This window comes from Olea europaea, unplaced genomic scaffold (assembly GCF_002742605.1).
Source record: "Olea europaea var. sylvestris unplaced genomic scaffold, O_europaea_v1 scaffold293, whole genome shotgun sequence".
Taxonomy (NCBI): Eukaryota; Viridiplantae; Streptophyta; class Magnoliopsida; order Lamiales; family Oleaceae; genus Olea; species Olea europaea.
Window position 1 is genome coordinate 92,222 of NW_019247890.1, and position 18,160 is coordinate 110,381.

The 18,160-nt window shown below is 34.7% G+C and overlaps 1 protein-coding gene across 1 annotated transcript; it reads left to right on the plus strand.

Annotated features, from left to right (window-relative positions):
- The first annotated feature begins 3,612 nt into the window (after positions 1–3,612).
- LOC111384512 (phospholipase A(1) LCAT3) lies at positions 3,613–15,209 on the plus strand. Its single transcript, XM_023008794.1, has 11 exons — positions 3,613–3,901; positions 4,002–4,093; positions 6,186–6,313; positions 6,467–6,602; positions 7,343–7,394; positions 9,359–9,459; positions 11,091–11,270; positions 12,211–12,368; positions 13,604–13,658; positions 14,183–14,236; positions 14,834–15,209. The coding sequence occupies exons 1-11, from the start codon at positions 3,679–3,681 to the stop codon at positions 15,029–15,031; spliced, it is 1,377 nt and encodes a 458-aa protein (XP_022864562.1). The 5' UTR covers positions 3,613–3,678; the 3' UTR covers positions 15,032–15,209.
- The last annotated feature ends 2,951 nt before the right edge of the window (positions 15,210–18,160 follow it).

The window sequence follows — 18,160 nt, forward strand, 5'->3', positions numbered from 1 at the left end:
TAAATAATAATTGATTAAATAAATTAAAAACAATTAGTTTCATACATGGTGAATATTAATTACACAATTATTATTCATAACCAACTAAAATTAAATATTACATAAATAAATTGTATTATAAATCTGTTGCATCGTTATGCAGCGGAATCTGGCTTGTACAAAATTGTTGTGTATACCCAGTTGCGCCGCACCTATTGCACTTACGAAGTCAGGGAAATTCTCCAGTAGACAGTATTCTAAACGTACATCTACGTCCAGAGGATGTGTTCCGACTTCTGGTGGCAACAAATTATTCGGTGAAAAAACGTAGTCGGGAACTTTCCACTCAGTTTCGTTTGATATAGGGAATATTGTTTCATCATACGATGCTCTCCAATAATCAGTCGTATAATAAACACTACACAAAATGTGTGGTAGGAATCCTCTATACATAGTCACTGCCACTGTATGTGCACATGGAAAGCTCTCCAACTGAAATTGTCTACACATGCACGTGCTACCATTAGAGTCCACAATGTATCCAAATTACATGCATATCTCACGGAGAAGCGAAATTGATCTAGTGGTTCTACACATACTTTTCTCGACACATCTAGAGTCTTGAAGAGTTTATCTTCATGAGCCGGGATGAGCATACTTGTACAGCTTTATTATTCCTCACGTCGATCATTAAACCACCGTTGAAAATTGTCACGAATGTTCTCAATCATTGCGAGAATTGGTAACTCTTGATTCTTACTGAATAAGGCATTGAGCGACTTCGCATTGTTCGACATCATCATGTTGTATCGATGTCCTGGAAAATGTGATCTTGTCCAATTTTCGATACCAATGCCTGTTAAATACTCCCATACAGCATGTGATTTATTGTCTATTTCGACCATGAACTTCTCAAACTCTTCAAAACTGTAAGCTTCTGCAGCTCTCCTTTATCTATCGAGCCATGAAAAAAATTCAAGAAAAAATAGAAACAAATCCACTATCAAACAACGCAACAATACCCTTACCTCGATACTTGATCTTCAGGTTTCTCTGTATATGGTACATACAATAACCATGATGAGTCTCGGGGAAGATTTCGGCTATACCATTTATTATTGACTGCCCTCGATCGGTTACGAGTGCAAGGATCTCAATGTCTCCAATTACTTCCTTCAACTTCGTGAAGAACCAATGCATCACTCAGTCATGTAAATTTGGATGTTGACATCTTGACATGTTACAATAATCAACTGGCCTTCGTATCTAGCCTTAAGGGTTGTACCGTCGACTATACTTAGAGGTTGTATCGCATTTCGAAACCCTCGAACGCATTGTCCAAGGGCCATGAAGAAATGCTTGAAGCGACTCTCGTTGTTCCTCTTAATAAAAAAAGCCGATCTAGTATTAGTTTTTCCCATATTATTACAATACTTGGCAAACATAAATAAATAATAATCTGAATAAGTAATCAAATATTAAATAAACAAAAAAAAAACAATTGAAATATAAAATAAATATTAAAAAATCAACTGAACAATAAAATACCTTGCCAATTTAGTATAACTCTTCTCGGCTGAACCCATTAAGTTCTCCAATGCGCATTCTTTGCCCTTCCGAACCTTCTGATAGCTCATGGCCACCCGTACTCTCGACGGATATCATTAAAGGTCTGTAAATCGTTCGTGGGTCCTGAAACTTGTGTATTATTTCTCGACCAATGAACCATGCTCAGGCTTGCCTGTGATCATTTTGATGAATATCCACTTTGCAGGTATGTTCCCGTGCATACTTACAAATTACAAAGAGCTCGTTTGTGTCCATCTTCGTCGCTCACAAACGCCAGTGACAACTTTCGTCAATGTAGACGATCGTGTATGTCGACTTGTTCGATTTCTTAATTTTAAACTCGAAGTTGCGTTTCAAAGTAATTCGGTGCACAACTTCTTAAAAATCTTTCTTTGTTTCAAACAGTTGCTGGACATATAAATCTTCGTCATCGGGAACTAACTGCGAACAATTAGTGGACAGTATACTCGGTCCAGCCTGTGAGCGCTCACCCGACTCACGTCTCTGGAAGGATAAAGCATTCAAATCCTCATTTGTGAATGTATTTTCATTCTCGTTATCTTCAACCGTCGAGGGAATTTGTGCGTATTCGTGGGATCATTCACTATATCAGGAACAACTGTATTGTGAATAACCATATTGTCCTCATTAGCTTTCCACTGTATCCCAAAAATCATTCACATAACGATCCCCTCCATCGAAACCTTCATACTCACCCTCGGGGGCGTTCTTCTCCACCAAAGTTACACAAATATGAATAGAACGTTTCTGGTTTAATTAAATTAAAATCTACATTTCAGCTTTAGAAGTAACCGTTATAGGTGAAATTTTCTTGCCGAATAGAAATCCCAATTCCATGTCGAATTGAGAGGGATCGACGTTGAGCGAGTTCTGTAACTCATTGTACATTTCCGCATATAATGTACTTGATGTTATTAGAATTGAAGTAGAACCGCGTCTTTCACTCGTCCATTTTCACACTCATTGATCATTTTTCTTCATTTCAAATTCACCAAAGAAACAAACTGGGACTGCAGCCGATGTCATATCTGCATTAGGAAACATCGATTTATTAAAAAAATTGTTGATACATGAAAAAATGAAGTAAAAAATTGAAAACAGCCGGCTGTTAAATAACAGCCGTGTCGATTTCGTTTTCCAATTTTTCAGATGAATTTTTTCATCGTTCTTGCTAAAAAAATTATAGATCCATTTAAGACTATAAAAATTTATCTGTTTATGTCGAAATAAGATTTATAAATTCAAACAATATACTGATTTAGCTATAATAAAATTAAAAATACGTAAAATATACTTACCAATTTTGAGTGATGGTTGTGAATAATATTTTCTTGTTGAGTTTTTGATAGTTTTGTGAGATCCCAATGTTGAAGTAGATGAAAATTGAACTTTCTTTTTATATTTCTTGCAAAAACTGATGAGGAAACTGATTTGGTTTTGAAATTTACGTGGAAGTATTTGTAATTTATTTGTTATTTACCAAGGTGTACTATTGTCTTTTTAACAACCATATACTTTTGTAATTATAAAACATAAAAAAGGCAAAATTGTCATTTACATTTCAAAGGGCCATTGTGTTGAATGTGAAAAATGAATTAGTCAATGTGGTAAAGTGGTTATTTGACTTGGTTAATCTTAAAAGTACTCCGTTTTAGTGGGGGTAGAAGAGTTGTTCAAGTTGCATGTGAAAATGGATGAGGTAATCGTTGGCGTGATGTAGCCCGAATAATTTATAAAATATTTAATTGTATGTTGACGACAGGAGGTTTCAACATGTGTCTAGCTTCAATAATACCTAGAGTTGGCCTCTTTTATATTATATGGCCCTGTTTGAGCTACTTTCTTTCAAAAAAAAAAAAAACACATTTTTAAACGATAATTTGATATAATTTTAATTACATTTTTTCAATAAAATAATACTCCTAGTAAATCCAAAATTTTTTCTTATTTTTTAATTATACATTTTTTCGTTAATACACTATTAAAAAATGAAAATAAAGTGGCTCAAGGCGCGCTCTCCCTATATATAGCCCCTGTTGAAGCCTTCTTATCATACCCGTATTCATTGGAAGACCCGAACCCGATACACTCTATACAGTCTTTTCCACGATGTTCCGGGACTTTTGGTGCTTTAACCCTGGAACTCGGAGCTCCGACTCCAGTGATGTTGCTGACCGGGATCCTGTTCTCCTTGTATCGGGTATGGCTGGGTCGATTCTCAATTCCAAGAGTAAGAAGAAATCTGGAAGCGAGACCCGGGTGTGGGTTCGGATCTTCCTGGCTGATTTGGAGTTCAAGAAGAAGCTCTTCTCCCTCTACAATCCCAAAACAGGTTTATCTGGCGTGAGAGTTTCTATAAGTTTTCAAATTTGATTTTTCTAAATTTATTTAACAAAAATTAACTACATTTTTGCTTTTCTTTCTTTCTTCAGGTTACACGGAGGTATTAGATGATAGTAGTAAAATAATAGTGCCTCAAGATGATTATGGGCTCTATGCCATTGATATTTTGGACCCTTCTCCAGTACGTTTTATGTTATTTTTCTTTTTTCTGCACCCATAATTGCTTCGTGTGTCCACTGGTGTTCGCACGAATTCGTTCAGCTGCTTCCTGTCTTCATTTTCTTGTTTTAACTTGTTTCCGGGAATTTATTATTATTATTATTATTATTATTATTATTATTATTATTATTATTATTATTATTATTATTATTATTATTACTACTACTTATGGAAAAATGGGTATATAAATTTTGAATGACATGGAGAGTGGAGGTTTATGTTGAGGGAAAACATGATTTGTGTATAGATAATATAATTAACACAATAGACTTGAGCCCTGTTAACTCATAGGTTGATTATAATTTTGGACTTTGCTACATGTAGATGAAGGTTTATACAAGGGATTACATTGCCATGTCGCACTATGCCATTTGTGAGTTTAAAATTCAGTCAACTTTTTCATCCAATTTTTTTTACCTTTCACATCATTTTTGGTAACCGCTTATGTACCATTTCTATGTACAAGTAGCAAAACCTAGAGATTTGGCCTGCCTGCAATTGCTGTCAGTTGCATGCAGGACACACCTGCTTCTACTGGTGCTTACAACTTAACTACTGTGCTGATTCCAAGGGGATGATATCTGAGCCATAGCATCTGGCATTAGGATGCCTATCAACCCTACAAGATGATTTTCGAGCTCTAAAAACTAGTAATAGTCTCTGACACCATACTATCACAATCAGTTGAGGAATGAAATTTATTTTTTTCTCTGTATTAACAATGGACAATGTATATGGATTTATACACAAAAATGGTAAGGAAATGAAAAGCCATTTGCTGGAATTTTTCAAGTCTTCATCAACCCTAGTGTCAGTTTTAGGCAGGCCATTTTGATCTTCTTTTTGAATCAACCCCCATTCGCTTCTCTGGATTGAAAAAGGCAAAAAGGTTATTTTCATCTACTCCACAGCCACTACATAGAGCCAATCAAGAAACTATTTTGGCTGATTCCTTCATGAAATTCTGGGATATCAAGTTTCAATCCAGAATCCCAACATGTTGCCGTCTTTTTTTCCATCAGGAGCCTCTAGCGTGTCGTGGGTTCATCATCTATGCTGTCGAAGGAAGAGAATGTATTATCTCATTTGCTTTCCTTGTTCTTTGTGTCTCCTCCAAATGTTGAACGTTCGTGGTATATCTGTGCCAAATTGTCCAGGTGTTGTGTCAACAAGTCCATTTTGAAATCTGGTATCTCCTTATCATGTCATTCATAGCGTCATCACGGAGATTATGTTTCCTTGGCAGCTCCGTGACGAGGATCTAGATCTGTGCTGATACGAAACTGATGCAACAAAATCAAAAGCAAGAATAGACTCAATGAACTCCAATGATTGTTGATTTTGCGAGTACCAAGATGTTATGGCATCACAGATTCATTAATTCTTTGAAAAAATGTCGAAAGTTCAAGAAGAATATGAGAAAAGCTCTCGAGTTTTATTAATCAACGAAAACCCATGAACACATGAAGCGTTTAACATGAGGTGTTTAAATAGGGAATCTAATGGTAGGACACAATTCCATTTATTAACCTAAAGTGCAAGGAGATAACACAAAAAGCAAAAGACAAAATAATAAAATAAACCAAAGGCTAAGGGCCGGTTGGGGGTGGTTCGGATCCCATTAGAAACAATGTGTCGGACGCATATCATGTTGTGTCGGACATCGACACTACTCATACAGTATGACATGTTCAACAAGTCTCATTCTGTGTTCTGTTTATTACATATAAATTCTAATGCTTGAGGGATACTTCAAGGAAATTCTTCGAGCAAGTGTTCACGGCATGCATTGTTCCCTATATCAAAAAGAATGTAAATAGACATATAAATTTAAAATTTGAAGGAATTACTTTCAACCTGTCACTGATGGTGAGAGAGGTCTGACAGCCTGTATTTTTGCTTGCTTAATGGTTGATTCTCTTAAGCTTGACCAGAAATGGAAAATATACTCTCTTCAGCTAACTCTTATTTTTCTCTCTCTCTGCATGGGATAGTCTTTAATTTCCTTCCTTTGAGAGAGTTGTCTCATATATTTATTTTTCTTGATGTTCCAGTTGGTAAAGTGTTTGCAGTTCGTGGATTGTTACCATTTTCATTATATGATTGATATGCTAGTTGGATGTGGGTATAAGAAGGGCACTACACTGTTCGGATATGGTTATGATTTTCGACAAAGCAATAGGTAGTAATAACACCTGATGAAAATTTCCTATCATTATACGCTGATTTTTTTTATTTTTTTATAAATTTTATGAACTCGCTTTATAATGTTTTGAGTTCTCTAAACTCAATTTTTAAATTCTTTTGAGACTACTTATTTATTGAATGATTGCAGAATTGACAAGGCAATGGACGGCCTACAAGAAAAGTTGAAGGCTGCATATAAAGCGTCTGGGGGAAGGAAAGTCAACATAATTTCACACTCAATGGGTGGATTGCTGGTGTCATGCTTTATATCTCTTCGTAGTGATGTATGTCTAAGTTCATTAGTGACTTTCTAAATCACGAATTCAGATTGTTTTCTTATCAGATTTGAGTCCTACCCTAAATTAAAAATAAAATCTGGTCCCTGAAAATTAATCATACTGGTTTACATAGTAGTTTATAATTATGGATGATGCTGTTGTATATTCCACAGTCCTATTATTTACATTCTCCTGATTTTAAGTCCAAAAATAAATTATGCATGCTGTTGTTCAAAGACTAATTTTTTTGCCTATAAAAGTCAACGTAGGCTTAAGAGAAATTTAAATATCGATCTAATTCAGGTTTGTCAATCTGTGAATCATGAAGATTTTGAAATTGTGGTTATAAGTTTAAGTATTACATGTTTGTTCTCGTCTTGACTGGCGTTTTAGCTTCTCTAAATGTAATTTTTACTGGAGACTCATTATTTTACTAGTTTGTGAGTAATATAATTTTGTCGGCGTAGTTTATTAATACACAGAAGTAACGAGCTTGAAATTGTGGACATATATATTATGATTTCCTCCTAAATCATAAATGATAACATATTTGTTCCCCTAAAATGATTTGAGCATATGAAGTACTAATTTTGAATCTTGAATAAGAGATTATGTGTAGTCATACACATTTGATTTTGAATTTCATTTGCTTGCAAATGTTCAATTTTCCTGTGATGTCCTTTAATCGTAGTACTTTATTGATTGCAACTGGAGGCTTAACCACGGATTTTATCTTCTCTATGTAGGTGTTCTCCCAATATGTAAACAAGTGGATTACCATTGCCACTCCCTTTCAAGGTAAGTATTCCTGTATGAAGTTTGGTGAACACACTGAATTTGAAGTATGATACAAGGTTAAATATGCTTCTGTATAATGAGAATTGCCATATTGTTTAAGGTGCTGAAGGATGGTGGATGGCGCATCTTATTCAGATAAAATGTTTCTTCAAATGCTCAATGCCGATTCTCACCATTCTTAAGATATTCAAGAGTCCCATAAATGACAAACAATTGAGTGCATCCATTGTTTTAAAAAACTGTTTGAGGCTTACTCCTTGATGTCTGCCTCAAGTGAGGCTTTCACTAAAGGCCTCGAATCTTATTTCTTAAGTGCCATGTTTTGAGGCTTACACATCAAGGCAGATGAGATATGTGCTCGTTAGTCTTTCTTTTTCTAAAGTTTTTATTACTGGCCTCAAATTTTCTATTTTTTTATGGCCTATAACATTTTATGGGGTTTTTATTTTCCTTTTTCTGCCTTGTTTGCAAGTTAGGCTTTTAATTTTATTATTTTGTTTATAATTGATTTTGTATTAGATGATTTATGGTTTATTATCTGCATATTTTTATGTTTATATACTTTTGAATTATAATATTATTTTTCTTGAGGGTTATGCCTCAAGACTTGCACCTCACCTCATAAAGGAAAATACCTTATTACCCAATTGTGCATTTTTTAAACATTTGAGTGCTGCAAATTTTTAATCTTTGAATTGAGCTATCTTTTCTTGTACCTTTTTTTTTGCTTGCTTTTTCCCCTTTCACAATGGAGCACCACACATTGACCATACGAGGTCGGAACAAGAGATCGAATCCATTGGGGACAGGACTGAACAATGGATTCTTCATTTCATAAATAAACAACCATGAGACTTGACCTCCAGATCTTTGCCTGCTTTAATATCATATAATGTTAAACAACATCATCTATCATTTAAATTGTTAAAGATAGAATACGTTTGTTTATTTAATTTTTCTTTGACACTTTCCATGGGCACTGACGTAAAATTAATACGAAAACCATGAAAAATTAATGCTCTCCAGCCTTGGCATCTACGCAAACTAATGAACTCTCTTCAAAAGCAACCTGATCTTAAACTATTAGTTACTGTTGGTTATCTCAAACTATTAGTTACTGTTGGTCATAACATTTTCTATAGTTCCAAATCCTTAGATTATCCCTTTTTCATCTAATTCTTTCTCATGAAAATACAGTTTGTTTAAATTCATAGAGCCTGTCCCATCTTTTTATACACCAATGAGAAGAATTGATGAAAGAATGAAGCACGAAGCACCTCTATAAAAAGATTGTTTGACGTGTAACATACAAGTTTTGGAAATTATGGAAGGACTACAGTATATCACCAGTGATTAGGCATATTCTTTTGTGGAGAAGTGATTTTGATGATGGAATTCATGAGGATCCAATCCATGGATGGGAAAAAAAATGTAAAGAGAAAAAGAAAACTAAAAATTTCAAAATCCAGTGGAGCTAATTGCCACGATTGAACCCTCCCCCACCCCCACACACACATTCTAACCCTCTGATATGGCAATCTTTAGGGAGATCTCTTACCATCAATAATCCAAATTTTATGTTCATTAGAGTGTTTTAGTACGAGAGAGGGAACACTGCTCACCATTCTTTTTATCCACTTTGAAGTAAGTAGATGAAGGTGGTTTCTACCAATCCTCCGCAAACATGAAATGCCAGACTCTGTATATTAACATTTGTTATTTACCAGCTGTTAATGGAGGTATCATGTAGATGGACTGCCAGTCTCTCTTCCTCATGATTTTAGAACTGACCTTTAGTCACTAATGTGGTCTTGCTACCCACAAAAAGTGATCTCCATTTAGCATTTGAAATCTTTCTTGGAGAATTCTGTAGCACAATCCGAGCCATTAATATAATTATTAATTTGTTCATTTCTTTTCTCTCAAAGTGAGCTTACGTAATGAGCCTGATTTATTTTGAACAGGGGCACCAGGATACATCAATGATTGTCTACTAACTGGAGTGCAGTTTGTTGAGGGCTTCGAAAGCTACTTTTTTGTGTCAAGGTGGTCAATGCATCAACTGGTAATCTACCCTGTTTCAAGGATTAATAAATCTCTGGAAATAGTCTTTCTAATTGTGCCGAAAAATATTATATCTGTCATTCTTGTTTTTCTTTGCTGTCTTTAGTTTAAATCCTTCTCTTATTTTTTTGGGTATAATGAGCATTCCGTTTGTTAAGTTTTGAAGTCTAATTATTGCCACTGCTCAGATATCGTTAGTGATTGACCTCTACGGTGAGGTTGTGGTGGGAGGATGGAAGGGCTTCATTAAGGGCAATTTAGGAATTTGTATTCTTGTAAAATTTGTCTTAGAAATTTGAGTCCTTGTAAATTTCGATTTTTCCTAATTTGTTCCATAAACGAGGAGCTGTCGTTAGACTTTTAATAACCATCTTAAAAAAGAGAGAGTGGTGAAAAAAGATAGGTGTGCAATTTCTCTTGTAAACTTCTTTTTATCACAATAAATTAAGGCAACGACGGAAGATGACGTAGTTTTACATTGAAGCAAACCTCTATGAATCTTGCTCATTTTTGAGTGTTTCTTTTCCTTTCTGACAATTTCTGTGAATTGATTGCTCTCAGTCGAATAGAATCAGGGCTTCTAATTCTCAACACCTTTCACCATATGTCTTCACAGTGTCATGCAATGTCCGAAATAATATCTTGCAGTACAAGAGTCAAGTTTGTTTTGCGTACTTACTTTGTCATATATCAAATGCTAATGATTTTTGCTATTTTAGGGGTTAGACATTGTATGCATTGTATTCCGGTCAAAACATCGAGTAAGCAATGCCATTATTCTCATGCAAATTGAAATATTGGTTATAGATTTTATTACACTAGTAACTTTGATTTAATTTTTTAAAATCAAACAGTTATGTTTAAGCAGGATCTTTTAGGCTCCCAGTCAAACGTAAATGGAGGGTTTTGCACCATCCCTTGTGCATCGATTAATAAACAAGTTCAGTGCATAAGAGTTAGACATAGGGCCTTACCTCTAGGTTTACAATATAAACTTGATATAAAGAAATAACAAGGCCAAAAACCAGGGAGTACCACTCCCTTACATGGAAAGCATATAAGCATATGCTATCCTTAAAAAACTTTGATTCTTGAGAGCTTTGGGGATTCACAGTATGATTGAGTAAAAAGGAAATTTAGTTTTTGTTTTGAATAGCATAGATAGTGATCTATGATATATTCCAAGCAATATAAGGAATGGCATATATATTATATTCAAAGCATGTCTACAAGTGGTAGCACAAGAAAAATAATAGAAACAGCATAAAATTAACAATGCTGGCATCAAGGAGTTATTGAGAAGGAGATAGCTGATGTTTGCTTATTTTGGAACACATTTCAGTTCCCATAAATGCATTACTGGGAACCTCTAAAAGTGAATGGATAGGCTTTCCTAGACATCTATTTTCATCAGGTTATTATATTCCTTTGTTTGTGAAAGTCGTAGGAACTTGGGTCAAATGCTCTAGTTATCATCCCTACTTGATTCTGTCTAGAAATGGTTAGTTACATGTTGCGTATTGCATTTTAGCTCAATACTTGTATAGAATAGAGTTTTCTTGGAATTTTCTTGGGTGAGTTCTCCTTTTCTTCTCTTGCTTTGTGGTTTGAATACTTTGATATCATGCGTAGCTTGTGGAGTGTCCATCAATTTATGAGATGCTGCCAAACATTGATTTCGATTGGAAAAAGAAACCCCAGATTCAGGTATGGCGAAAGCAATCCAAGGATGGAGAAACGTCAGTTGAACTGGAATCCTATGGCCCTGATGAGTGTGTGACTCTTTTTGAAGAAGCATTAAAAAGCAATGAGGTACTTTTAACTTCTTTTTGCAGAAAGAAAAAAATTGCGAAGCTTGAACAGTTCGGGCTGGGATTAATGTTTTTATCCTTGTTATTAGCTTGTGAATGATATAACTTGGAGTTGGATTGGTTAACAATTAGCTTTGCTTCTATCAATTCATTGTTCCACATGTAAATGGATCTGAAGTGCCAAGTGAAATGCTTGAATTCTACTTTTTCTTCTATTTGGTAATGTGAAGATGATTGCATAAGTCTCTGTTCTTGCATCTTCTTATGTCTTCACAATCTAGTCTATCCATGATTCTACAGTACAGCTAGGAGATAGTTATTGGTATTTTTCTTCCAACTCTTTTGTGAAGCATTTGTCGGTTTAATGATCTTTCCCATTCTCATGGTTAAAACTAAGTAATCTGGAATGCTTAAGATTCTCTTCAAGATTGAAGCTTTGTCTCAGACTTGCTTCTTAATATATTGATATCAACGATCTATTGCAGACAAGAATATCCCATGAATCTGTAAGTCCAGATGTTTATTTCATCTGTGAGTTTTCATTGAGTCAAGGGACCGCTGCTTCTTTCAGTGCGAGCAAGGAAGCTCTCGATTTATTTATTTCATGGATAGAAGTTTTTTATTCAACTACCATGCAAGTTGCCTTTCTTTCTTCTGCACATGGAGGTTTCATTATAGAGTTTAACAGGGATAAAATATCTGGTCTTTGTCATTCTGTTTTTTCTATAGAAGGTATAGTGGGAGACAAACCCTAAGAATTTTTGCTAAAAGATTACCAGATACACTAGTTTTATCTATTTGATCATTTTAGTTTTCTTGGATTGTGTAGTTATTCTGGTTTTGCATTGAGGTACTTACACTTTTGAGACATTTACATATCAGCGTATCCTGGCATAATACTACAATCTTTATTTTCGTAATGTATTTCTTTTAATTTGCAGCTAACTTACAATGGGAAAACAGTTCCTCTACCTTTTAACTCAGCAATTCTTAAATGGGCTGCTGGAACTCGGGGAATTCTCAATAAAACTCAAGTTCCGAATGGAATATCTTTTTACAACATCTACGGGACATCTTTTGACACGCCTTTTGATGTTTGGTATGTGGATAAATTACCTTTCTCATTTGAAGCTCCATGAGATTAAATAACTTTTTTGTGTAGAAAAGTCGAATCGTATGATTCGCACAAACAAGTTCTTTAATTGGGCCTTCAGTAAGTTACTTGATTTCTCTCTAATTAGTTTTTTCCTAGTTTAGGAGGTGAATAATTTGGAATGTACCAAAATTATTGGGAGTCTTAATTGGCTGCCTTTATGTATTTAACAGTACGTTTTCCTTCATTCAGTGAATAAGAATAACAATAATTCTCTCTCAACATTTCACAGATTCAAAATCAAATTATGCAAAAACCTCAAGTAGAATATCACTATTGTAGTGTGAGCTGTCTCTCTTACTACTACTGTTAATTGTAAATAAACTCAGAAAAAAAGTAAAACAGAAAAGCTCAAAATAATAAAAAATTAGCTTGCATCAGTCAGCCAGACCTGAATATTTAGCCCTTGTATGACATTTTTTAAAATTTTAATACATTTTTCTCTCTTCTTTTCAACCACACATTCTTCAATAAAATAATATTATACTATACATAAATCAAAAAATTTCCCTCCTTTTAACCACATATTCTTCCAAAAAATATTATTTCATAATACATTTTACCAAAATTTCTCTTTATAATGGGGCTCAAATAAGGGCTTAATTTTTTGCGAGAACCTTTGGTTCAATCGAGTTTAAAGAAACTGTTTCTCATTGTTCGTGTTTTCACTGCTTCTTAGTCCATAAATGTGTCAATCTCATTGGCATCGTTGTATGTCTGAAATATACAGGAACATGAAAATTCCACTTGTGCTGAAACCAGGTTTAGAGATTTCTGCTTCTTTGGATGTGCGAAATGGATCTCATTATGCACATGCTAATTAGATTTTCAAATGCATTGAAACAGCAGGACCAAACTTGTATATTGCCGTTCTTTATGCTTGCAGTGATGTGGTCTTGTCTCATCATAAAGAAATAAAGACCAGAAGAACCAAATATTAGAAAATGTGTTAGTGTATGGTTCCTTTTGTGTATTGCAAGTGTGTTTCTAATTAATCATGTCCCTGTTAGCCTTATTACAGTTTTCTGATCAGCTCCTTGAACTTTCACAACCTTGATATAACAATGTTTATTATTATTATCAAGCAGATCATTTGTCCATAATACACGCCTCTTGCATTAAACTTCATTAATAATTTGAATCATGAGCGCATCTAGTGTGTGTGCTTATCTTGCTTGCAGCTATGGTTCAGAATCTTCTCCCATTGACGAGCTATCTGAGATATGCCAATCAAATGTAAGTAACTTAATTAATTATGTCCGTTTGAATGCATGCAATGCATAGATGTATTTTTGAGGTCATCTGTCTTCCATTTCTATAGAGTAATGCTATTTAGCACCATTGATGTTTAACACTAGTCTAGATGGTAGCACTAGTGTCATTAAGCTGTAGGTTCAATTAAATACAAGGAATGATGACTCATTTAACAAGACATGTGATATGTTGTTAGCTAGACTGGTGTTCAACACCACCGGTGCTAAATAACATTATTTTTCTATATTGTTTTGCCTTGTAATAGTAGTAGATGTGCACACAATACGTACATGCCTCGTTTCTACACCTCTGTCAATAAATGGTCGTGGTTAAATTCAACTCTATAAAATAACAGCATCAGTGACCACCTGCCATGCATGCATGTGCGCAAGTTATATCAAGAAACTCGAGCTTTATTTAAACTGAAGCTCTGGAAGATGTACGCCCCCCACCGCCAAACACGAATATGGGAGTACTTATTCATTGTGTATCTTAATTTGTTTCAGCCCAAGTACTATTGTGTGGACGGTGATGGAACTGTCCCGACTGAATCAGCAAAGGTACGAAATATCTACTTTCCAAATTGCTGTTATATCTGACTTGACATGTAGTCCAGCGTGATATTTAGATGCATATATGCTGTAGTCTTCGTTAGTTTATTGAACAGAATTCTAACGTAATGCACAGTAAAGAGCCTGTGGGAGTTTTAAACCGTAGTTTCAGTTTCCAATGCTCTAATTTTCTTCTACTTACGGACTTTGGGTTACAACCTAGGGCTGCAACTAACCAAGAGTCCCTTGCCAAACGCTTCTTTGTGGTTGGTTTGTTAACTAATCGAGTCAAGCTTGAAAGTATATTTATCCATAGCTCATTCTAATTATCTTGTTTGAGATGAGCTCATCCGGAACATAGCTTGAAAATCATTTCTAACTCCTTGAAGACTTGAGCCTCGTGCTATGAGAATTCAGTTTGCCTTGTCTTTAACTGAGGGCTATGTTTACTCAAATGGTTACTATTAATTTTGCACAAGAGATTAACATCTTCTCTTGGTTTTACTCTCGAGTGCTTCACCATATAACAATCGAATTGATCTTCGAGTATTTGTTGTATTTACCCTTTTTTCCCTTTTTTGAAATATCTTTTAATTCATTATGCAGGCGGATAATCTTGATCCAGTTGAAAGAATAGGGGTTCCTGGCAGTCATCGGGGACTATTGAACAACGACAACGTATTTGAGCTTATTCAGAGCTGGTTAGGAGTTTCTCCGGAGAACAAGAAGCATTCGAAGACCTCTAAGGTGATGGACGTTCATTTTAGTCGTCCTGTCAAAGAAAAAAACTGTTCCTGGTATTGATTTAAGTCGTTGTGTTGTACATTTATTCAATCTTTGTATTTTGATATTATGTACTATAGTAAGATATGTTTCCTTGGTCATGGAGTTGTACCCACCAGGTTTCATTGTATAATAATACAGGAAATTTTACTGTGGAAACAAGCAAATAATTTCTACATCACTTGTTTATATTTTGTCCGGTTGAATGAGTAAGAGAGAGAAGGAATTTCCACAAACAATATTAGATTATTGAGTCTCTTAATGATTATTTATTGTAAAATTCCCATTTATTTTCTCGTCTCCTTTCCACTAATCCACTTGCATTAAAGAGACCGGGAGCAGTAAATTGAGAAGTGTCTGTCTAGTGTAAATACACTGCAAAGGTCGAAAATACACGTGCAGTCGAGTTACTCTATTTATAATTTATATTCAAGCACATATAGGTCCTATTTGAGTTACATTTTTTTAAAAAAATATATCTTTTAAACAGTGATTTGATATTATTTCAAGAATCTATTTTTCAATAAAGTAATATTATACGCGAATTCTTAGTTTTTCTTTATGTTCTAATTACACATTTTTTTTATTAATACACTATTTAAAAATGCATTCTTATAAAAATAATGTGGCTCGAACAAGTACAGTATTTGGAAGTCCTATGCTCCAATACACGAGAATATCAACTTTTCTAATTATGATTATTGCGTATGTATAAAATATGAGTAATGCTATTTAACATCACTAGTGTTAGAGCATCAGTTTAGGTTATATAAAGTGTTATTATCTGAAATGAATAATTAAATAAATTACATAATTTCATCTTTAATTGAACATATTAAAGACCTGTTCGGTAGTGATTTTGAGACTTGATCTTTTGACCGTTAGAAAAAAAGCGGAGGTCACCTGTGAGAGAAAAAGTCAAAAATTATGGTTGGAACAACGAAATAACAATCAAAAAATCAATTTTTTGGAATGAAAAATCACTTCCAAACGAGGCCTAAATACCAACTAGGACTAGCACATTTCAAGCATTGTTCAATCTTAACCTTTTGGCCATCCTCACAATTTCCGCCTCGCTTGGTTATGAAGCGAAGTAAGTGTTGATCTCTAAAAATGGCTCTTCCACGTGGCCAACTTGTAGCTACTCCACGTATTTCTCCCTACGAAATGAACAAATAGTCAGGCGCACACGGTCGGAATCGACGGGGGTGGCGGCCGTATACACTCCGACGGTCAAGTCAGGTTTGGGTGGTCGGAACAGTGCCCTGGGACTACACAAATCAATCAGTCAATAAAGGGGGAGGAGAATATATAAACTTGTTATGGAATGCTATGTATTAAGAGTTTCATTACCTTTGCCTCTTGCCAAACTTTGGGTATTTATAAGTGGTATGAACCGTGGGATGTGGAACACGTGTATACATCTAACGGTATGAAGCGTCCCCTCATAGGCGTCAATCAGCCGCGCTTGTAGAGTGGGCGGACAGTTTGTTTCCCCCGAGTTGAATTGACATAAAGTTGATAAGTCACATCAAATAGCCTCATGGGGACGTCAAATCAATTTAAACCTTATATGCAGAACAAATCTTAAATTGGCGGCGGATCTTCTAACTGGGGTCCACCTGAACCCGACCTAAGAGGTGGGGATACTTCGACAGATCAGTAGTATCACTTCGGAGAAACTTCGGGAGGGTCGGAGTGGTCTATCTGATCTCGGTATCGGAGATGATCTGACACTTCGGGTCGGAGTGGTCTGTCTGGTCTCGGTATCGGAGATGATCTGACACTTCGGGGTCGAGGCTCGTAAATCGAGGAGTAACAGTAAGCCTTCGATAATAGTTTCAAATTTTAGATTAAAATGAGTACTTAAAAGATTGACTTGTAAAGGACACGCTTATATCTCGACAAGAAACTGTATTATATGTCTCTTTTCTTTAATCTCGTTTTTTAGGTACATGGTATTATTAATATGCTTGAAAGATGACAAATGATATATTTTATAACACGCTTATCTTCGATATAAGATAGTAGTACCAGATACTTATATGACAACAATTTCAAGAAGTAGAGCTGATTTTTACATTTTCAAGAATTACAGTTGTTTAAAGCATTGATTATTGGTTGTTGTTGAAAGCAAAGAGATGGGATTGGGAGGTTTGAAGAAGTCCAAGTCAAAAGGGTTTGAATCCAAAGCTAATTTTGGGTTTTGGATTTTGATTTAGCTTCAATGATTTATTATTATTATTTTTTTTAAATTTTGGAGAAAATGAATTTTGAAATAGTCATTTTTTGAAAAATATATGATTAAAAAGTGGGAAAAAATTTAAATTTATGTGTAAAATATTTTATCGTGTGAATTTATGAATAAAAATAAGTTTTAAAAAAAAGGAATTCTAATTTATTGGATGTCAAAATGATAAAAGTCTAAAAATTTTAACAGGAGGGAGTATTTGGGAGACATTTTTATGTAAAAATGCATTTTTGAATATTAAATGGATAGAAAATGTGTGGTTGAAAAATAAGGAAATTTTTTTGATTTACGCGTAATATTATTTTAATAAAGAATGTGTAATTGAAAAAAAGAGAGAGAAAAACGCATTTTGAAAAAAATGAGTACCAAACGTGCCAGAGTAAGAATTAGCATTCCAATGCATAATTTTATATCAGCTTATCAGTTGGGATTATTCCACTTTTCTCATACATAGATACACGAATCAAAACAAAGCCTAATATATAAATATTATTGTGTCCATGCAAACCCTACACACAGTTCGAAACTGGCACTCTGCATGGGTTAGTGTAAGCTGTCGTTTGTTCAAACGACATTGAGACCTACTTTCTTTTCTTTATTTTTTTTTTCTAGATTATATATAAGCTAGAGGTCGGGTTATAGCCCTCCGCCAAAGTATGTAATCAATTTTTTATTTTTGAATTAATAAGAATTTCAGGAAAAAAAGCCCAAGTGCCTTGTAGCTTTAGAGTAAAAAGAGAAGAAAAACCAAGCTACATATATTTCGTCGACTCTTAATCACTGTCATCGCTATCTTTCTCAGAGCAAGCCACTACCCATGCTATATCTCTAGCATATATTGAGTGTAGTCTCATACTCCCAGAGGCAGAGGGAGCCGGGGGGGGGGGGGGGTTTACAGT